The sequence below is a fragment of the Stegastes partitus genome, unplaced genomic scaffold (genome assembly GCF_000690725.1).
Source record: "Stegastes partitus isolate 25-593 unplaced genomic scaffold, Stegastes_partitus-1.0.2 Scaffold942, whole genome shotgun sequence".
Lineage (NCBI taxonomy): Eukaryota > Metazoa > Chordata > Actinopteri > Pomacentridae > Stegastes > Stegastes partitus.
The window spans coordinates 123,673-147,866 of NW_007578673.1; the positions used below are offsets into that span (position 1 = coordinate 123,673).

The following is a 24,194-nucleotide window of genomic DNA, read 5'->3' on the forward strand; positions in this document are numbered from 1 at the left end:
TTATGTCTTTCTAGGATGATTAGTAGGGATATTAATTTTCATCCAAAACAAGTCTGCATGTATTACCAACCTTACCATGAGGTTTTATTTGTTTATTAGCTGTTAGTCAGTTACTTCCTTTGCAATCCAATACAACAGCTATCATATTTTGTTTATTTTTATGATAAGTGCTGATTCATCTTGGTCATTGTTCAGGACACTGTGGTGGAATTGTATTGAATATTGACAATGAAAGGTGCTATTATCTATCTATCAATCAACTGATTAGAGACTTTTTCGGTGATTATCTTCATTTCGACAATATAGCAATTTAAAACCTTTGTAACAAAACATAAGACAATGATAAACTTAATGAATGTACGATTTAATGTATTCATAATTCAAGTGGATACGTACAATTCCTGCCGTGCATTTAATACAATTTGGGAGGTATAACCAGTAACTGGTATATTTTGTAGGGATGCACAATGATATACCTTTAAAATGAAATCCTGGTATTGTCTCTAAATGAACATTGACAGGTAGAGGATGTCTGTCAGGCTAAAGGCATACAGTTTTCTTTTAAAAATGTTCAATGAAAATAAATACAGCATGTTTTACAAGCATGTTTAAGTAGTTGTTCCTACACTGCCAAGTGATTGTGTACATTTGAAAAGCATTGTATTTTGTGTCTGCACCTGCCAGTGGGCCATCACGATAAGAGTAGGTATAATCATATGTTCACTCCACTACACAAGAGACCTGATGTTCTCTGCAATTAAGTGGAAAAATATGTGCATGTATCAGTATTGGCATTCAGCCAAGATGAGTTAGAAAATATCGGCATACCTGACGTCAGCAGCAATCCAAAATCATGCATCCCACGTATTCTGCAAATTTACTTTTAAACGTTTTGTGGTCCTGCTTTCTGGGGAATCTGAGAATTAGTGGGAAAAGAAAGTGTATAAAATGTGTTTTTCTAACACTTGGCAACAGAAGCAACAGGAGAAAGAACTGAAGGTTCCCAATTCAGTCAGTGTTTTCAGGCAGAGGCCAACCAGCACGAAGAAAGTGGGAGACACTTGTTTAATCACAGAATAATGATATTGTGATGGATTCTGACCTTTAGCAAGTGGTATCATGTATGGAGATTTAATTAGCGAGCCAGCCAGCAAGCAGGATAGCGGATATGTGGATGGAGTGGGGTGAAGTGGGGAGGTAAGGGTGGTGTGGGGGGGCAGTCTGGATGTCCTTAATGAATCCACTAGCCTTTCCCTTCCTGAGGATGTGGCCTAGACTGACTCATCAGCAGCAGCAGCAGCAGCAGCCAGTCACTGATTAAGCTCCGCAATCAGGGAGAGGAGGGATGAAGATGACCAGCAAAGGAGACATCATCATCCAAAGGTTGGTCAAACACAGAACAAAACAGAAGAAAGAAAAGTCAATGGCATGGAAAGTGAGCACGAGGGGAAGACAGGGAATACAATATTGTAAGAGTTCCTTTCAAGTGAAGGATGAAACAAGGGAGGGATGAGCACGTGTTGGGGGACTGTGAGAGAGATCAAGAAAAAGACTCAAAGAAACAGCAGCAGCCGAGTAGAATAATCTAATTAATTGGAGTGAATTCAGAATGTGAAGTCGATAGCACATGACAAATGTGAAAGAATAGCCCGTGGCATGTTAGTTAATGACATGTAATTAATGATCATTAGCAGAAGGGATGAGGGGATGGCCGTAGCCTGTCAGAGACTTACAGACGACCTTGTAATTTTCTCATCCATGTTTGGGGTGCGGGGAAGGGGGGTTGTGTTTCACTCTATGCTTACGAAAAGCATCGTAAGGGGAACTCAAGGAGATAGCGGCGCAGATTCAAAGAGAATGAGAAGAAGTGATGGTGGCACTTATTGTTATAAGAGAAGGACGGTCAAAGAGAGAAAAGAGTGGCATGGGAGGCGAGCAATGAATCAAGGATGAGAGGAAAAAGAGAGCGGAGTGAATTTATTGCAATCCCGCTGTTTTGTTGTTCTGTTTTTTTCTGCTGACACAGTGAACATGGAGGGAACAGGCAGCGTTTTTTTTATAGGTCACATGCCACTTCACAATGATCTATGGATGCAGGCCCTTTGCAGACTTATACTGTTGAGCACGCATTATGTGGCTCAGCCAAGCATGGCCATTTGGGGGAGAGAGGAAGCACCCCCCCTCCATACTCAGTCTTTCTTTCCATCTATCCTCTCTACTGCGTTCTCGCAACCTCTGTAAATTCTTTTTTCTTCTCTATTTCTCCCTGTTTGCATCTCTCCCACTATGACTGAAAGCCTCTTAAAGATGGTGTAAGGCATCAAAGGTCTGACGGGAGCAAGCGTTTTTATATGGTCCTAAGCAGGAATGTGTCCTGTAAACGTACTTGTGTCCTTGCACACGTTCGTACTTAATGTGATGATTTCATTATTCACCATTCCAGGACACTGCAATATAAGGTTGCATTGTTGAATGAAATGTAAAGAAAGACACTTTAGCATCCAGTTTATATTTTGCTTTAGCATTGCTAAGGATCAACATTGAAAGTAACTGGACACAGCTAGTTTAATTTCCATAATAGTGTCGTTTAAAACATCAATTTCACAATCGTATTCAAAAGTTATTAAACATTTCTGATTGCATTAAATCGTTCGCAAGGTTGCTGGAAAACAATGGACGCCTATAGTAACGAGAGGGTATTGTGGTTATGGCTGCATATGTTCCAGTAGAGACAGTGGTTAGGTCTATCCACACTGGGTCTGAATGTGTCTCATCCATATCAAAATTGTGTGTGTCTCTGTGTGCGTACACGTTGGCCCATACAGCCAGACGAGTCTAATGAGCCTGGGGGCTGTTCATCCTCTCCCTAATTGGAGGAAAAACACATCATGTTCGAAATACGATAGCATTTGAAAGACTCGAAAAAAAAAAAAAAAAGCCTAAAAGAAAGCGAAAAACAGGGAGCACAGTGTGAGAGAGAGGAAGATACTGAACGATGAAGAGGGTAAGATAAAGGGGCATGCCCTTAATACAAGGCTCCTTCTCTTCCAAGTTCTCTCTAGCAGCCAACATAGTGACATGTAGCCCACTATTTAAAAAAAAAAAACTAATGGTCTGTATTTTGTCCATGTCTTTTTTTTTAACTAGAGTTTAAGAGAAAGTGGTAGTTTTGGTCACAGTGGCTTGTTTATAATGCTCTGTTGACTATGAAGGACTAGAATAGGTTTTTCAAAGCTTTTCCTGCTGCATGTGGGCATTGACCACTGCAACGTATAATAAGCAAGATCGTCCTTCAAAAACCTGCAAGATGAGAAAATGCCTCTAGTAACAAAAGTGGCAATCAATATGTGGAACTTTTCAATGCAGCCTTCAGTCCGAATAACACGGATCTCTACTAAGTCTTTAACATTCTTTCCAGGAGAAAATAAGAAACAGGGCAAGCTTGTGTAAGAAATGTGTAAGAGTTGTAATGGAGTGAGTAAGCCATTTTTGATATTTATGTGGTTCCGTGACTCCTCAATTAGAGTGTCTTCTGAGTGCAGGAATCCAAAAAGCAGTCTGCCATCCACAATTCCCAAAGCAACCTTGTTTGGTATGTTTAAAATTGTGTGTCTGCTTGTGTGTGTGTGTGTCTGCATACTTTGTTAGCTCTCTACTGTACACCCGAGGGACATACAGATGTGAACGATGAGTTTAAACTACATTTCTGATGATATCGGTGGCACAGTGCTCCCAGTCATGCATCATTTAAAGCAGCGAAGGAATTAATCTAAAAGTAATAACCAACGATTCATAAAAATCAGCCATGGGATATGAGAAAGACAGCCATCCATCACAGGCACACACGTGAGGTGGAAGACGTTATGTTTGCTCACAAACCTTTAGGTTAAAGAGTACATATTAGGCACATTTACAGGTTTATAATTGTATTTTGTCGTTTACTAGAATATGTTTATCTGCTTCAATGTTCAAAAAACACATCATGTTCCCATTTTCTTCTCACCCTGTCTCTAAAACGCTTTGTTTTAGGTCCTGACTCTATGAGGTCTGCTCTAATTGGTCAGCTGGTTTGACAAAAGCAAGGCAAGGTTGGATCTCTTGCATGGATGTACCCCGAGCAGAAGCAGCTCTAGTCAGGAAAAAAAAGTTAGACTGCGTGGAAGCTGCTAATTCTTTGTTGAGAGTGTGCCAAACTAGCTGCAAGGCAGGTGTTATGCAAATGTGCTACATGGTGAAAAAAAAAAAGTAATAGAAGAAAAGCCTGGCCTTTAAACAAGGTGTTCCAGGCAGGTAAGGAACAGTGTTTTTCAGTGTTGGTGTAGCTTTGTGAGTTTGCAGACTTTTTATATCTACAAAAAAGTTACATTACACACGAATGGAAAGGGGAAAAAATCCAAAAGTAAAGCAAATAATAAGGTCTCTTTAACAGAAAGCACATTCACATTTTGAAAACGATAGAAACTATATATGGCCCATATTTACAGCTACTAATTTACTAATGGTAAAATGATAGGTCTTTGACATCTGATTTATCTGTATGGTATGTGTACCTGGATTTAAATATGGCTATTTATGGCTGTAGTGTCAACTTCACTCTGTCTGATCTAGGTTGTAGTAAATAAAAATAAGTATGCCATAAAACAATCTATGTAGTGCCATTACTCTACTTTATCAAAAATCTCTCTGTCTTGAAAAGCCACCATGTCCATTTCTGCAGTAGCCAAACTTACAAGTGCGATGGCAGATGTGGGTGTATGTGTGTCAGAACTCATCTATCTCCTGCAGAGTCCACCGTCACTTGTTCAGCGGGGTCTAATTTATGCGCTGGCGGTGGCGCATGCTGAAATGGCATCATTCCTCAGCGCTAACCCCTGTGTGCTCCCTCACACTTCCTTTCCCTGCTGACAGCTCCACCCCAGGCATGATTTATCAGGCCCTCAAGCAGCAGACAAAGGCGCCCTGGCACGTGTGCCGTGCCAGAGACGGATTAATAGATAAACACAGTGATTCCGGAACCAAACACAGGAGAGGGTCAACTTCATAATGTCTCCACGTAGTGCATGACAAAGGTCAAAACAATATGGTCAGTGCAGCATGAGGATAAAATTTATGTTCCTGAAATATGACCATAACCAAGTCATGGAATTCTTAGAGGTATTTCTAGCTGAATAAATTCTCATTTATAGCTTTTGGCAATAATGATGAGTGGACTGAGTAAAGAAGATAAAATGCTAATATAATAATATTTATCATATTTCCTAAAATGTACAGTTTCTGTAGTTATCTACAAATTAGAGAAAATATACCAAAGAATGCAAATTTCCACTTAAAATAATACATCTTTGACTGATTTACACACCAAAAAACAGAAGTGTTGGGTGCAGTCTTATCTTAAACTTTGCAAACATTTTTATTTAACCAAGCTTGCTATGTAGAAGAAAAAGAACAAATGCACTCTGATCAAGGTAATTTTCTATTTCTTCAGGTTCGCAGCTTTTATTAATGGTGTAATGTGAGATCAACAGACAAAAATGCATGAAACAGCTTTGGCTGCTTGTGAAGGAGGTCTAAACATGTAACACCCAATTTAACCTTGTTTTTTATGTGCACAAAGTGAGAAATCAAATGAACTGAATCACTGAATTTGTAATGCTGTTATGGAGAATGGAATTATGGTAATTTGGCTGAGCATTCAGCTACATTGTTTAAAGGGTGAGCGGATTAAAAGAGGCAGTGGATGGTTAACATCTCATCGTAATGGGATGGAGCATGAACCCACCCAAGAACACAGTGTTAGTGAAGCCCTCCTGCAGAGCATCCGAGCTCATTATAGTAACATGGGAGAGTGCTGTCAAAACTCATTCTCCTCAGTATAGACTCACCTGTAATGTCCTTCAATCACAAATTATCGAAACAACAAGAAATCATCAGTGACTTATTTTACTTAATGCAGTTTTATGTGCTATTCCTAAATGAGTGGTTTGATCAGTTCTTCTCCTGACAGAAATGTGCAGCACCTGCTGTTCTGGAAAGGGATACAACACTGAATGTCATAGTACATAATGCAGTATGCAGACTGTACATGTGCAGGCACAGTATGTGTGGAATAATTAAGATCTACCAACACAGTCCTGTTATTCCGCACTGCAGTATCCGCATTTGGACTGTTTGGTGTTCTTCAGAGCTTGACTTGCTTTTGCACCTCCCCGTCATTAAATTGGTGCACCTACAAAGTCACAAACCATGTGTGCTTTAACAGTACTCACCGCACTGCTGCAGGGAATATCTTTGACTTTGAGCCAAGCCAGGTCCAGCGTGCCCTCTCCCTTGTAGCAGGACTGCAGCCTTTCCTTGATTTTCTCGTTGATCTTTCGCAGAGAGAAAACACACAGTGCAGAGTCCTGGGAGGCCTGCCGAGGACGTCTCTTTTGGCCTTTTGAGAAGACAGCAAACAGCACATCGTCATCTGGTGCCACATCTAGTGAGCGGGCCAGGATAGCACCAGCTTTTGACAGGTAGGCCGCCTCAAGTAATCGATACTCCACATTGCCACTAATGCATCCAATAGGCACCTCCACATAGGAGTTGAATGCAGTGTCTGCTTTGCAGAGGCGGACTATCTTGGAAGTGTAGACCTGTTCCCGACCAGCAGAGGAGGATCCAGTGGTTGGTCCACCTCCCATTTCAGGCTGTAAAGTCAGAAAATAGACAAAGTTCCCACTGGCAAAGCCATAAATGTAGTATATGTCAAAGTCTGGGATTACAGTGAAAGTATCAGAGGGGATCTTAATCATTGAGGCCACAAACTCATCATGAAAGACATAGGCAAACATGCCATCCTCCTCTGAGTTTCTGGCCAACTTTCGGCTAGAGATGGTAGGGAAGTACTCTGGCTTGCCATCCACTGCTGTGGCTACAAACAGCATGTCCGGTGAGGCATTGCCATAAGAAACAATGACGCCAAACACAGAGCCACTCTCATTAACACCAGAGAGGTAGTGCTCCTTCTTGTGGAAGGGCTCTCCTAGTTTGAAGAGGTCATCAAGACGAAGGAGTTTGCAAATGCCCTGGTAGAGGCTGCCACATGCCAGCAGCCGGTTCTCCCTGTAGTCCATCAAGAGCATCTTGTTGACGTTGTTGGTGAGTGTAAGTGGCTCACTGCACGGCTGGACAATACGTGGTGGGTAGCACTTGCGGTTGTCTTCATCTGGGCCAGTCTCATGGGACACCTGGACCTCCAAGCCAGGGGACAGTTTATATATGCGATTTACAGCTCCTAAATAAACATTGCCATTGCGATAGTCCACCGCCAGATGGTTAAATGTCCACTCAGGGTTCTCAGCATGAAATGACGCATACTCCTCCTCCTGAAGCAACGCTGTGATAACTTGGGAGCCAGCACTATGAGCCTGTGGGGCTTGCACTACTGTTTGTGACGTCACAGGAAGCACCAGACTAGACAGGAAGCAGCATACAAAAACATAGGTCCGTATCCTGGTGAGGGGCGTCATGGCTGTGCTCAGGGTGGGACTGGTGAGGAGAGGGATGGCGGCACAGTCCAGTACTGTCGGCCAGTCAGGATCAAGCCTCTCTTGAGTTGGAGGACATTATGTACCTACAGAGGAAAGAGACAGAAATTAGCGAAAACCGGTAACATGAATTCAAACATCACCAACATATCCCTGCATTCAAGGAAACTGTCACCGGGTATTGACAGATCTTCATTATGTGTATCAAGATTCTATTACATGATCTACGTTCTAAATGTATCTGGCACAGATTGAAACAGAACATCTTAATGAGTAAAACAGGTGAAGAGGCCATACATTTGAGACTCCAGAGCAATCTATTATTGGAGAAGAAATGGGCTAGGCAAAAAAGAAAAGAAAAGAAATGAGGCTGAGGTACAGTAGCTCTTTAAAAAGGCAGAAATGGCTCCAGCCAGTAGAATCACTCGCTAAGGAAGGCGACAGAAGAGGCGGAGTAATGCATTGTCTCAGAGGAGGTGATCAGCATGGCTCTGCACCATCTCTCTGCATGGACCCCTGCCCCTCTCCACCCCTTCTTGTCTTTCTTCTCCAGCCACTATGCACTTAATTGATTCTCCCCTTGGAGTAGCAATTTGCATGCTTTGGCAATTTCTCTCTTTTTTCCCAATAGGGCAGCTCACCTGCTGACACTGCTAGGAGAGAGAAAAGGACCTTCTTTCTCTCTTTAACATACTTACATAGACATGCATGCACACGTACCATAAAGGAGGTGTATAGGCAAAAGAGGAACGATTAGGGAGGAAATGCAAGTGGTTGCGGAAATAAGCTTCTCTATGGTCCTTGGGTCATTTTGCATGGTCTCAGCATTATATACACACTACCTGAATTGAAATTACTAATGAAAATTTTGCATGTAGTGGTTAGAACTGTTATGCACACTGTCAAAGCACCCAGCACACAGTTTAAGGCACACCCCTGCACTGATTATAAAGTACAAATTGCAGCATTTCCTGTAAACGTGGTGTTCTCCTGTGTGAGTTGTCTGCTCATTATGCCTCTCCAGTGGCAAGCTGGGTATTTATGTAAAGGTGTTCACCTGGGTAGCATCCAGGCAACACAGTCATGCACAACAAAAAAAGGAAGTGCAATAATCCAAGTCATGACTTGTACTGGAACGCTCAATATTATTCTGCTGCTATAAACCTACATCATGCAGAAAACAAAATGTTGTTATTGGAAGCGAAAATACAACAATCAGCTTTTTGTTACATATATGAATTTGTCCTTCAGGAAAAGGTCACAAAAACAAAATAAACATTAAATTTTAAAAAAAGAAAGTTGAACAAACATCTAACTTCCATGTCACTGCTGTTATGATATTGGTAAGAAAAGCAATAGATCCCTTTTGTCAGATGCCTATCAGAACTATGGCCCACTTGACCTCAAATTCTAAAGGACACAGGATAATGTTATCACTCTTTGTCATAGCTACCCTTACCCTGAACCAGAGAATCAGTATTTGCATTAAAGCAGCTGACAAATGTGTTTTTGCATACTGTAACATAACTGAAACACACAGACAGTAACAAGGTAAGTCTGTAAGAGACTCTTAAGACGTTTTCTCACTTATCCATGGCCATTAAAAGATGATGCATGTCATAATGTTATGCTTCCATAACAGCAACAGTGCAGAAATTATGCTTTAGATGAGGCAATCCGTCATTTCCAGTTTGAAGTGCTTACTGAGCACCACATTGCTGGGTGTCTGTACACGAACTACTTTAGATGATCGTGGGAGAGTTTTTTTTTCAGCAGCAGCTTGTTCTCCGGGGAACCCATGCTCTGACCAGGTGCAGCCAGCTTTGCCTGACATGGTTGCTGTAATCGGTGATGTCATTACATCGCCACATTCCTACCATCATCACAGACAGCTGTTTAATGTTTTCTTTTTATGTTTCTCAAGAACCACTCTTTCAAACAATTTCACACTCGACACCGCACTTCCACGGGTCCCCAGCAATGCACGAGTCAAGTTTGAAGTAGATCAGACAGACGGCTGTCGAAATATGCAAAGAAAACACACTCGCACGCACTCAAATATAGAGATTCCTGGATTTATGAGGGAGAGTTGTAGCAAAATGTAAAAATAGCACAAGTAATACCACCATCTTTTCTTATCAATTTCACTTTACAACTGTGTGCTGCTGTGAAAGAGGTACAGGGTGAAGACAGGAAAAACTTTGAAGTGTCATTCATAGTAAAGTTACGCGAGTGCTTGTCTGCCACACTTAATGGAAATCTACTTCGATGAAATAGACAGTTTTACTGAACAACGTCATGGTTGTGCTTGTAGCAAAAATATTTTTTATATAATAATATTAATACAATAACAGTTTTTGTATTATTATGGACATGGCACAGCCAGAAAACATTCTTGTCATAGCTGACAAATGGCAATGACTTTTCCATCATTCTGGTTGGAGTAGTATTCCAAACATGATTTTGCAGACTCTAAAAATATCAATGTTTTTTTAAGCAGCCTGTAACTATATGATCACTATGAAAACTTGCAAGTATAAATGTTGGTGTCACCTGACATTATCCATCTACAGATTTCATCTCAGGTTCACATTCAAGCAATCACAAGTTATAGTGGTGTCAAATGCAACCTCACTGTAATCTTACCAATCTCCCCTCTATCTCCTGGTAAGCAGGGAGAGAGGGAGAACAGAGCGGACAGCCTCTCATCGCATGATAAGAGGACCAGAGAGGACGATGAGAGGGATAAAAACTGATACAAAGATAGGTGACGTGTTCAGATATGTGTGCAAAGAGCAATCATCACCATAGCTGTGACAAACTCTTATGGCAGGAGGGTGAAGCGACTGAGGCAGTCTTACAATGCCCTAAAATAACCCTGGAATAAATACAAATAGGGATTTACATGAGAGACGTAGAGTGAGAATCTAAAAGTTTATTAATAATAATAATAATAATAACTTTCATAATTCTCAAAATGGTATTTTCTGCAGTTTAAGTGTTCATTATTGTGTCCACCCACTAAAAAGACAGTGTGCATATAAGAAAGACTCCATAAGACTGAGTAAGAAAGAGGTTAAGACAAAGGAGCTGGTAGAAGCTGCTGCTATTTGAGGAGTGATGACAGGGCAGTGAGCCCATAATGTTCCTCTAAAAATAAAAGGGAAGCTGCATATTAATCTCACACAGGGAACAGCACTGGAGCTCCCACCTCTCATTTACCTAGCATGGGGGACAGCCTTAACAAAGTGTTTCTCTGAAATTCCCAGACAACTTTATTCAGCAGTTATAAATATATATAAGAAAAAAAAAGACTAGGAGGAAAGAGGTAAGTCGAAAGGTGACTAGGAGGGAAAAGAGTGTGAGACAAAGCGAGAGACAGACGGAGAGGCTGTTTTATCACCTTCACATCCACCTGTCGTCATGAGTATGAACACTGGTGCATTCATACACAGCTGACATCCAGAAACAACAACATTAAAAAAAAAAAGCTAGCAAAGAGAAGTAGATTTCCTTGAGATATAAATCAAAGTTTTGCAAACATAAAACCGTAAATGGAGGAAAAAAAACAACATCTTCATCAGTGGTACCCTGCAATGGCAGTGTGTCTGCCACACGAATCTGTTGCTGAAATGCAATTATGCTCACTGACGGGGGGGCGAGCTCGTTTACTTGGTGTTTGCCTTTGCCTGCTGATCATCAAGCTCCATTAATTAAAGCTTGCTTTGGTTCTGAGGATTTATACATCAGACACACACACGTACACACAAAGTGGGACTGATATTCTGAGTCGCAGTTTATCTTTATCTAGTTATGTGCCATTACTGCCCGACTTTTCCCTCGCCTGCTCGATATGAATATTAAAGTCAGGTGCAATACTGGTTGCGAAAAGAATAGAAAGTAATGATGTTTAAATTACTGCATGACAGTAAAATAACTTCTCATCCGCATTATAAAAATAATCAATCATGCTGGCTTTGCTAGCACAAATGTGTTACATCCATACACAAGCCAGCAACTGCAGCAGACACAGTGCAAAAGGTAGAGAAGGACGTAGTAGTTATGTGACCTGAGTGTGAAGCTGCATGCTCCAGGCTAGCTGTCAGCTGCAGCTACACTTACACTACAAATATAAGTAAAATAACACACACAGTATCACACGTTCACAGCCCCGTAGACATCAAAGAGCGCTAATGAATTCATGATTAGCACCACAACACACACTTCCAGTATCGCTGGAAATGTGAGCAAAAACAACACCACATGTGTGCGCCTGTGTTTGTGTGCATTATCTCCATCTGTGAGGCTCAAAATTGAGCTCAGTCTTTAGAAAATAATTAGGGTGTTTCTATTTTCCCCCACTTTGTTTTTTGTGTTCTTTAAAGCTGTCTGAAGCCAGCCAGGAGGAATCACGTGAAAACCGTGAAACCACATCCTAAAAGGAAGACAAATGTCATTTACATTTAAGTATGTGTGGCTTTTTGAATGGATCGTGTTATCTTGTTTTCAGGGCAGACAGTCTAATAGGGAAAGGAGTAGAGAGAGCATAGGAGAGCAGCGATGAGGAGAAGCTGATTCGTTTCTCAAGATATGTTCTTAAGGTGAGATAAAATTACTTCGCAAGACTATGCAGTGTTGGCTATACAGGCAAATAGAAAATAAATGATCATCTGGTTTCGGAGTCAGAAATATAACTCAAAACCTCAGACATAACACAAACAACCACTTAAGCTAAAAGATTAACGAGTCCAAAATGCCCTGTTTCATGGGAAGCATTTTGATGCTACAAAGCTAATTTCAGGGATAACAATATTACGCAAAGCTATTATGGAGATGACAGGAGCCATTTTGCTTTGGTGATGATTATGGATTGCAATGGAAAGCCCAGAGCAGACATGACAATTGGAGAAGACAACAAAAAGCAAGTCTCAACACAATAATCTCCTACTATTTATGGTGTGACAGATGAGGAATTTCTGTTGAAGAAATGACTTGAAAATGTCGAACTCTTTGGTAAACAGCTTAACTTCTCACAGTGTACAAATGTTCAAATATAACTATCACATTCTTAGAAACACTATGGGTCAAATGGGATTAGGCGATTATGAGTGAGTAAGAAGTGGGTTAATTACACATAATTCTTTATATTCATAAGGGGAAAAAGGGGGGGTTTTGCAATTTTTTTACCGTAATCTGTCACAGGTTCAGTGGAGGTGAATGAATGACAGGCTCTAGCACACACATTACAAGTAAAAATAATTATAGCAGCCAGCACAGAAGTACAATGACAAAAACCATGCAAAGTGTGGGTTTCAGAGACAATAAACCGAGATATAGAGGTTTGTCAGTGCTGTGTCCATTTGCTTAAAATCAGCAGGCAGCGGAAACATGGCTGTATGCTAGTCTTACTCAGACAAAAGCAGAATTTCTCACTGAGACCAAAGTCCGTCTTGTATTTCCAAACTACAATTAATGACCAAAGGACACTGAGCTTTTGCTTTAACAGCCTTTTAATCTGGAATGTCCAAGCAAAACAGGCCTACATCAATTGAAAACCTTTAAGATTCACTTTTTCAGTTTTTATATGACTGGTGGCTGCTTTTTTGTCTATAACCAACAAGAGCATCTGTTTATACCGTAGATGAATCACACATTTTTGTGTTTTATTTTTCCTATTTTCATAGGACCTACAGTCCTGTCTTGACCATTTTGTGGCTTTGGTCCCTTTGGGAATGGTGTTGTCTTGCCACTGCTCAGTCCAGTAGTGCTCATTCATTCTATGTATTACAGATGTGCATCTTTCTAGTTGATGAGATATCAGCCAGCAAGGGGCGGGATGTCGGATTTTGGTTTTCGTTTAAGGCCCCTTACGAGCAGTTCTTCAGGCTATACGCCTGCTCTTATGAGACTACTGAACTGCTGCTATCTCCTTGGCAGCTTGATTACATCTCTCCATGACCCACTGCTTGTCAGCTCACCTCTGATGCCGAGGCAGTGGGAGCTGTAGTTGTAATTAAGGGACACCAAATCCCAAATGCTTTGGGTGAGATGGTCTGGGTTGTGTTTGTGGTGTGATATGCTGTAGTAACAGTAGTGGTAGTGGTTGCAGCAGAAATAGCAGCAGTAGTCACAGTAGTAATAGTATATGCACGAATGCAAGCATGAAACTCAGTGTGGGACTATGACAGCAAACAAATGAGCGAGTGAGCCAGAGAAAGACAAGGAAAACAAGAGAGAGAGAGACAGTGACACAAAGGCAGATGAAGAAGGAAAACTAGCAGACAGAGATGTGTGTCCCAGATCAGAGGATGTACTGACTGGAGTGGAGCCCCCTCCTCACCCCGCAAAAACTCAACCCAACCCCCCTCCCCTGCTGAGCTCTGGCACTGATCAGAGGAATAAGCATCACTCTGCAATGCAGCCACACACTGGGACTGGAGGAAAACACAGTATCCCTGCACTCGCCCAGCATAATCACAATCAGTAGTGCACACACTCACACACACACAGGCATGCCAATCCGCGCACACAAACCTCCCCGACCACAACACAGCAAGACACACAATTCAGCTTTACACTTCTGCTTAAGCATGTTCGAACACTGTAAACAGAGGGCAGGAATGCCTCCCAGTAACACACACACACACACACCAGGTGTCAAAAATTTTTTTAAAAAGCAGTTCATATTTTATTATTTGAGAGATGGGCAAAAAAATACATAAGCATACGCCTTTATTTATGAATGAAAATATAAATCTAGATGTACACATAACATGGACAGACATGCAGGTATGACCAAGTGCATCTTTGCATGAATTCAGTATCTACATAGCTAAAAATTGCAGTGGCTCAACTACATCATGTAGGCAATCGTCTTAGTTTTTGGAGAAAAAAACATATTTTCTTTCCCCACTGGTAATAGCAGCCGCTGCTAACATTTGTTTTCATCCATACACAACAATTAAAAACTATTATTGTTATTAAGCACAGCGAGAGGAAATTAAGACGTACGACAAATAAAGGTCCAGCCCATTAATTTACACACATAAACACAAAAACAGACAGAAAAAATTAAGTAATGATTAAGGAGTGATCAGGTCCAACATGCCTATCAGGCTAAGCGAACCCCTGCTGATACACAAAACAGATGGCATACCCATTTCTCTCAGGAAGGCAGCAGAGAAAAAGAAAAAAAAAAAGGAGGACACAGAGGATAGAGAGAAGGCAGTGTGTCCTTGGTGTTTACATCAAGACGTGGATTAGCAGCATGGATTACTGTCACCAGATACCCTGTCAAGATCAGGGTTAGGAGGTCTAATCCACCACAGAGCTGTTGATATTACAAAGAAAGCCTTGGGATTGTACTGTCAACTGGGTACATATCGCGTGAATGAAAGAGAACCGACTGTAAGACTCTGACATTATGACTACAGATGTAGCAATCAAGGCTGTTTACAGGCATCAAGGCGCTGCAAATAATACATTATGTTTAATTATTAAAGTATGTATTGAGTTTTAAAAATGGCAGTTTTCAAGGGAAAACGATTTCCCCACTGTTCAGGCTGTTTAAGACAGACAGATTTTGCAGTTCATGGCAGCTGCACAGCAATTTTAATGAAGATACTACACTAAAGAACAGCAATGCCGAATGACAGCAAACACACTAACTATGAAAGGGTGGTATATTTTGAAATTCTTTAGTCTATGTCTAACTAGACTTTAGTTCTTATAGACGGATACAGATGTATATAAACATTCAAATGGGAGCAACATCTTCAAACAGAATGATGATACAGTATTGTCAGATTACTTTAAATGGCAGCATTTATGATCCTTGTCAATGTTTTTAGGTAAAAAAGCATGAAGCGACAACTGCAATATTGTTAAAGCTTTTGTGAACTTTAGACCTAATTGAAGAAAAGGCAATGTTTTTTATAATGAAATGATGTTTTTATTTGTATTTCACTCTCTTTTCAGTATTGGGTAGGGGAGATAGTTTGGAAGCAGGCAACATCAGAGCCACGACTGTTAGATACTCTGTGACTGAGAAGTTTAAAAACAGTGCCAAACAGAGATAATGGTCATCATTTTATTCACTAAAGTGTACCCATGCAATAGCCTACTAAGTAAATCCATAATTTTGGTTTTATTTTTCATACAAAGTGTGATGTAATGTAATTTCTATGTTGGAGACAATGCAGAAATTGCTGTCATTTCAAATGCTTAGTTGGACAGAGAAACAGGTATTATCATGAGAAAGCTAAGTTCTGCTTCCTTCTCTGATCTGCAATACACTCTGAAATAATAGGGACTTCATGACTTATTTAAACAAGAAACACAAGAATAAAAATAAGAAAAGATATTACTTTTGCAGAAGTATGATCTGGCTTCATTACTACAGTACCTACAAATATGTGACAGGAATTATTACAAAGTGCTTTGATTGTGATATGTGGTCCATACCCAGAGGTTTTCCTGGTTCAGAATAGGCCTTTAGAGGGCATATATGCAAAACAGCAGGAATGACCAGTCTGTGTACAGTGAATGCAAGGTCTATGTTACCTCAATTGACAGAAATGTATGAGCTTCCCTGTCGTTTCTGATCATTTGATAACCAAAAATGTTTGTAAGCGTTGAATAAATAAAAGCCTGATTAACTAAACTGCTTAAAATATAGATTTTTTCTTTAATTTTAAATTTTTGTCATTTTTGCGCAGTGGATTTTTCTTAGAGGGGTGACTAAAACCTCATTGGGGAGCACCAAAAATGCAAGCTAAACTTTGATATCTATCTAATGGTGAATTCACGAGCAATTCCAACAAGACTAATGTGTGTGTAGACAAAGAGTTGTGTGCAGTTTGTAACTTTAATTAAATGTGATATAAATTCAAAATAATTATTCTTGCCAATATGTCATCGTGCATGCAAACAAATAGTATCGTTGGAAAGCTCAAATCGTGCAGTTTCAGTTGATATGTGCTCCACCTTGCTGCAATTAATACTTAAAGAGCAATTCAAATAAAAAGTACGGCTGTGAATATAGACCCAAAATCTGTTGGGTTGTAAGAGTTACAACCACTGTTGAAATGAGACTGCTGAGGCACCTGGGTGGTGCAGATTTTTCAGTGTTTTCTGAAAACAGTGCTTTAGTGTCAGTTTCAGAAGTCGTGCTTTTGGCTTGGCTAGATGCCCCGCTGCACACTGTTGGCATAGTTTGTAGGTGTAAAAGCTGTGAGGAATTGTGTCCTTGTTGTTCCACTAGCACAGACTATTACTGGTTAGAGTTGCTGAGCAGAACGAGGTGAGATGTTGGTCTTGAAGTCTAAACTTTTTGGCATGTTACATCTTACGACCAGTAAATAGAAGTGGGTAATAACTTCATGTGAACCAGTAGTAACATGGTTGTCCAATAACTGCACAACAGCAGCGGGAGTAGAAAAAAAAAATGGTGGAGGCAAAAACGCAGAAAAAAAAATATAGGTCCTGAAACGATACTATGTGAAATACAGCCAAGTGCAGGGAATCACTGATCCAGTATAAGTGTGTCAAGTACACAATTTGTGTCACACAAACTTTCTTGCTTTCTCGCTAGATGGCTGTCTCTCTGATTCTCCTTTTCACTCTCTTAGAGTGAGTAAGAGCATTTCAAAGAAGGATTCTAGGCAAAGATCCAACTGAAGAACCCCTCTGGATTTTAGAGAAATAGCTGACATCTGCCCATCCCCTCTCCTTGCTCAATCTCTTTCATTTTTTGCCACTCCTTCTCTTTCACTCTTTCACATCTGAGACTTATAAATCCTCCTTAGTAGGATAGTGTTCAAACACGCTCATTTTCCTAAACACATGCTCAGAGTCAGGCCCCTCAAGAATGTTTTCTGTACAGAAATAATCTGTGCATTGTGTCCTCAGTTACAATATCACTCATGGCATTAGTATAGCACTCAAACAGTCCTTGGTTCCAAAATAAGGTCACTCAAACACACACACACACACTGATTAACTCTACATTCACACACATTCTTGGCTCAGGATGGGCCATTGTGCAGTGGGTGCTGATGCAGGCTGAGATCGGTGGAGTGTGTTATCAGCAGTGCAGATCAAGAGGCTCTAATGTCATTAGGACTGTTGAAGAGCCCACTGGCTTGCCGTCAGCGCCTCACCGTGATTGGGTTAGACTGGGGCTGACTTCCTGAATGGGAGGGGCCTCTGGGTTTGACACAGAGCAGTGACCAGAGAAGGCCATTTATAGGGTGCACCTAATGAAGCTCTGGATTCAATTATGATGACTGAGTACCAACAAAGATTCGGCAGCCACTCACCAGTGAGAATCACAGGCTGCAATCAGACAAATCATGTTTTGAAAATTATGATTAAAGACCTTCATCTGTATTATTGAATTAACGGTATAAAATACTACCAAACCAGCACTTTAAATAAATGGAAAGTATAAATACAGGTTGAGTTGAAGGCCACTGCTGCATACTTTGACATCTTTTGAAAAATCCTTGTAAAAATAATTATTTTTAGATTTTTTTTTTTTTACTTAAAAATTTAAATATGATGATGAGCTTTAATATTTCCCTTTAATCTATATTTAAGAGGAGGCCCACATATGTGACATATTTCGTGTTTAAAAAAAACAACATACCTTTTCAATCATTCTTTAAACTGCCCCCTAGTTATAGCCAAGTCGTGCCATATAAGCTTGTTTGGAATCAAAAGGAGATATTTTGCTGTAATTACTACAAATGCAGCCAAGAATCCTTCTTAAATGGTGTTGCTAGGCACTGTCTGACAGCTGCTTTCATAGAATAAATTCAAAGCCTCTAGCTCTCTCTCTCTTTTTCCATTTCTCTATCTCTCTCTCTCCCCCAATTCCCTTATTCCCCACGCTAACGAGCAGACAGGAATGCAGGGCCGTGTAGACAAATCAGCTCTTGCTTCCATCGGCTGCCGACTGGCACCACCTTAAGTCTCAACACGTCCTACCACTCTTCCTCCATCCTCCAGCCATTCTTCACCTGTACGTCTTCTCCTTCCAGGTTCTCCTTAGCTCTTCTGTTATTTCATGAGTAAAATTTCTGCCCCCTCCCCTCCCCGCTTTTTCTTTATCTGGCTTTTGCTCCCCTCATCCTTTCTCTGTGTCTCATCTCTGGTTTCCAGTATCCCTTTTTCCCTCTTGACAGAGTAATTAATTATGAGTCGTAGTTTGCTTGAAGCTAGAATGACTGTGGATATTTTGCTGCAGTATGAGAAACACTGAGACAAGACACGCTGGTGTAGTGTGTTCTCTGTGTGTGTTTTGGTTAAAGAGACTGAAATGGCTTTGCTGTTACCTTCAAGGCTGGATCTTTGCTGTGCTGCAGCTCAACAATTATTTTCCAAGTGTCTATCTGAATTCCAGTTCCTGACTGTTACAACAGCATGCGATTAATGTTACTGTCCAACATCAGCTTATCATAGACAACATATACTTTATGCTGACTGCCAAGAAGACTTTGCAGTTCAGAAATCCCAATGATATTTTTGCTGTAATTTACAAAACAGTGCTGCCAATACAACAGAGAACAGACAAATTATCATAACTGTTTTTGTTATGTCAGATGTTTCTGACTCCTAAATATTAATGACGCTGTTAATGGACTCAGCACAAGCAACTGTCCACGCAGGCAGGCACCCACACACCCACACACACATACACACACACACACACAACAGCCAGCATAGTTATTAATAAAATTCCAAGCAGGCGTCCAAGCACACACACAGGCACGGTGTCACCTCTGAGGTTTTAATCATCTCTAATCAAGTCTCACTGAGTTTTGACTTCCAGCGAGCGGCAGCATCCTTAAAGCTCTTTCGCATTAGCGCCTTTTCCCTCTTCCCACTTCCTCTCCCCTATTCCCTGCACTCTCACTCAGCAATATCCAAGCATGCCAGTGCCACTGAAGCAGGTAATAAATCAGGAATTATATCACCTCATTTTGCACACGCCACACTTTAGACCTCCAATCATAATAAACAGCTTATGTAGTGGAGGTAATGTCAGTGGGGGAATGTGTGATGGGAAAGCCTCACAGAAGATGGTGAGAAGTGTCAAGCAAGCAAAATCTATTTAGGTAACACAGGATATTCAATGTGCTGCATGTTTAAAACAAAACCGAGGAAAAACGTGTAAATACAGCAGATGTATGGGTATATGCAATACACACACGTGAATGCAGAAAACCAAGAGATCAATATGACTGCAGTAAGGAAGGTCTTCAAGTTTGCTTTTAAACACTGTTAGTGTCTGGCAAGGTAGTTCAGAAGCAAGGCCCACAAAAACTCAAAGTCACTTTACCAACTTTTGTTTTAAGTCTCTGAACTATTAGATGGTCTCAGCCAGAAGACATAAGAACTGAAAGAAATTCAAGGTAATACAGTTCTGTCACAAGTGTTCCCTTAGAGCTTTCCCTCATTTTAGAGTGTCCCATTTTTTGGGGGTGGCCCCCAAAAACAGAAGTACAAGAGATAATAGTAAAATAACAAGGAAATGGGACTGGTAATCATCAGGAGGCAGCAGAAGGGTAACCTAAAAAAAATATAAACCAATGTCATGGCTTGTCCTAGTTTTTATTTGACGCCCTCACTGCTAAGTGTGGCAGTAAAATAGCCTTGTTTGGGAGTGGGGTACTTCAGGGCAACAATTTATATTTTGACTCTGCTGTGTTTCCCTTGGATACACAATTAAAATGAGTGGGTTGAGGGCAAAGGAAAGAAATGTTGCCGGCACCGCTGCATCCCAGCGAGAACATGAAAAACAAGGAGCAAATATTTTACAGTTGACATTTTAATATATAATAGCAGTGAGACAAAACAAGCCTGATTTATAGCACGATGATGACTCGTTTCAGTTTACAAGTTTCAGTAAGCCATGCCAGTGAGAAAGCCTGAACAGTCGCGGGGTCAAGGGAAGCGGGACACAAAACTAAAATCCAGGCATTGCTAATTGCACTGTAACTGTTCCTGCTATGACATGTTGCTGTGAAAAAGTGTTACAGCACAACATGCAAACATACCGACAGGATTCACCCACAATACCTCAGAGCTTAAGGGAAAGGTGCAGCGGAGTTGAGGTCCAGGTTGAGACAGGCCCAGAGACTCCTGCTGCCTTGTGAGAAAGCATATGTAACCTGTGCTTGTACCATTCGAATGCACTGGCATGATTGAAAGAGAAATGTGACAAACAAATGGGTGTGCCACGAATTTAAATGTAGCCACACTGGCCAAGAAAAGCAGACCGCAGAACCGTCAAATGCTCACAAGGCCAGTGCCACAGCCTTTCACAATATCTACAGTTTAACTAACTTACTTATACAACACTTAACCACAAGTTTAGTTACCATACCAGTAACTCCTTTGTTTTGTTAAAATTATTAAATGACAGGCATAATTTTTTTGCTAAACAGTTTCAATATTTTCCATTAACTTTCCACGTGAGTCAACCATTTTTTTAAGTTGAATAACACTGCCCAAAACCCTCACTGTCACTGACATCCCATAATACTTAATCATTCACTCTATTCTCAGACATCGTGATACTCCTAAAGCCGTCAGAATGGTATTTATTTCCAACTGGTTGCAGCTTGTGTGGCACTAGGAGAAAAAACATCATAACTGCATGCATTACTGCAAAAATAATGGCCTCTTAAGTCACCCATTGGCTAAATCAGGTTTTCTGGCTTAGTCACTGTACAGGATGAGACCTGTCCCAGTTCAGATGTTTCATCATGACAGTTTCTTTTTTATTTCTTCTCTATGTCTATGAACACTTTTGCTTCTGTCTGTTTTTCCTTCTAAATCCCTTTTTAGTGACCCGTCAGTAGCTGCTGCTTTCCCTGTCTTCCTGTCTTGCTGTTGCTGAACAGAGCTAAAACAGACTTGACCTCTGAGATTAACTTCTTAGACATGAAAGCTTGATAATTTAGAAGGCTTTGCAGTGATTATAATAAAACGATAAACTGCTGCTTTCATTTTTCTCTGATCCCTCAATCTATTTCCTTTTTTTTTTAAATTGCTCTTTCAGGTATGCGCAGGTGTGTGAAGATGTGCACAGTGTGTAGGGTGTAAAAGTGTTAACAAACGTGTATAATAATGTGCATGTGTGCTGAGCTCGGTATGAATGAACCACAGGACACAAACAGTCGTATTAATCCGTCCTATTGCATCCCATTCCATCACACACACTAACACGCACATGCACACACACACACACACTAAAGTGGAGCACCATGCACATCTGTGAGCCTCATCAGTGCAGTGGATGATTTTGTTTGCTCGAAGCGCATGGATTACAGCTCTCCCTCATAATCCATAGAAGAAGAACAGTCTTAAAGATCTCAGCTCCTGGTTTACTACGCACAGCTGGAGCGAGGTCAGTTGACTGACCTGTTGTGAACTTGTTATTTCCTTTGTGTCTGTAATTCACATGGTACTCCCAATAAATTTAGTGAGTCTCCATTCATCCACTGTACCAAGAGTAAATCCCTACTATTGTGATTTAACGATTACAAATAAAGAAATTTCAATTCTAAACAATGTATGATCCCATCCAATAGAACAGTAGCACAAACTACAGCCTTACAGATTATCTCTGATTCAACACACTATTTCACACAGAAAACTGAAAACTACATTACATTTTACCAGTGTTCGTGTTACCTAACACCCAGTACATACAGCTGCCAATAATGCTACAATCTAGTAGGGACATAGATGCACCCAAGCACACGAGCATTTGTCTTACTTTCTCATGTACCTCTGACTCTGTCTTGGTCTTAACTTTTCAGTTGCCTCAATTAGGAAGAAATATATGGCCTTGTTCCAACTCTTCTTTTAGAAAAAGTACATGTCATACTTTGTCATCCTGTTCACATGTCTAGCAGTGTAAATTACCTAAGTATAGGCCATGTCGGATTGATGGAGAATGTGGGACATACTAGTGAAGACAGAACGTCTACACCTGCAGAGACTTGCAGCCCTACCATAATGGTCTCAGAAAACTGAAAAATGAGCAGTTTGACAGGACGTGTCAAAAGTACCCTTCCAGCTGCTGAGATATGCCATTTTTAAACATATTCAGCAAATGGTGCTGTATAACTACTACTACTTTAGACAGAGGGGGGAAGGAACAGGTGATAAATGAGTAGTAGAGAAGTGGATGTGTCATTTCCCTAAAAGGTCAAAGTAAAAACGAGAAAATCATTACCATAAGACATGATGGTGATTAAATAAGGTGATATTTAAACTGCTCTGCAACTACACATGTTCATATCTAATTCAAATTATTTTTAAACATGTAGCTACTGTGCACACATGTGCAAAAACATTTTTCTCCTTTTATATGTCATTTTTTGACTGTGTAATGATTAAAGTATACATCTCGCTACACTACTAAAACCAATGCTGGCATGATGCCATAATAGGTAGTAATTGCCAATAATTGTCAATAATTACAGTGCACAGTCTCCTTTGGGCTTGTTATGAAAATGTTGATAATGTTAATATTTAATAAATTAGTAAAATGTATGCACCGAGGGAGTCATTCATGCAGCAGATGCATGTCTGTTGAGGTGAATTTAAACTAAATACATAAACATCTAACATCAGAGTCACAGAGTCTATATGTGCACCTATATGTTTCCCCTTCCCTGCTGTAGTTCACTGCGAAAAGCACAATCAGAGCTTCAATGCCACAAAATCAAACAGTGTAAACTAGAGGGTCACTGAAGGTGATGCTCATTAGCAAAGAACGGTGTCAAAGCAGCATATGAATAGAGAAATATGCTCTGACAATATGATGCAATACTCTTTAAAAGTTACTGCATGTTAATTGAATCATAATGTTAAAAAAAAAGTATCCAGACGATGGATGAGTAAGAGTCAACCACTCAGACTAAAGACTTTTAAGCAAGTTTCTTATAATTAGAGAATTTAGATGCAGCAACAGTGCACTCTAAATACGAGACAAATATTTAAAAATATGTGCTGTTGGAGTCAATTATTTATTCTTGTATTTTTTAATCCCCCTGATACAGGATGCCTTTTGCCCCTTATACTAACATCTGCCCACTACAGAAAGAAGGTTTAACTTGTTTTCAATTTGTTTACTGCAAGAGGTCCAAATGTTCTGACTTCACATTAGAAACTTGAGTCATGTTGCAAAACAGTTTTGTTCTACATCTGCTGCCATTGGCTGTCGGATTAGGTGGGTGCGCTAACCCTGGGTTAAGAGAGAGACACTAGATAGAAAAAGAAACAAAGCTGTTTAAAGTGATGCGCCCACATCAACAGTTTGCTACAGAGCACTTGGCTTGTCAACTCTTCTACTTAAACATTTTTTTTGTGGTATGTCTGCTGCTTTTTCCATTTTAAAATCACTAACCATAGACCTGGGTACTGTTTCACAAAGCAGAAACACTAATTTGCCAGAAACTGCCTTGTTTGGCTGCCAAAAAGACGACGGGTCGAGCGCAGGTCTTTAGCACAGAGGTCTACAGAGGGAGGCCTGTTTACAAGTCCAACAGCCAATGTAAATTAGGTTATGTCAACACATAGCCAGTGGTCTTTAAATTCCTCCAGGCTGATAATTAGACAATACACTAAGCCATCACTCTGTATTTA

The 24,194-nt window shown here is 40.4% G+C and overlaps 1 protein-coding gene across 1 annotated transcript in view; it reads right to left on the minus strand.

Annotated features, from left to right (window-relative positions):
* The window catches only part of LOC103366396 (plexin-A4-like), a gene marked incomplete at its 3' end in the record, with an annotated part of 155,538 nt that overhangs the window by 121,767 nt on the left and 9,577 nt on the right, over positions 1-24,194 (minus strand). The window contains exon 2 of the mRNA XM_008294104.1: positions 6,267-7,615. Coding sequence (XP_008292326.1) covers positions 6,267-7,511 — 1,245 coding nt within the window. The remainder of the gene's footprint in view (positions 1-6,266; positions 7,616-24,194) is intronic.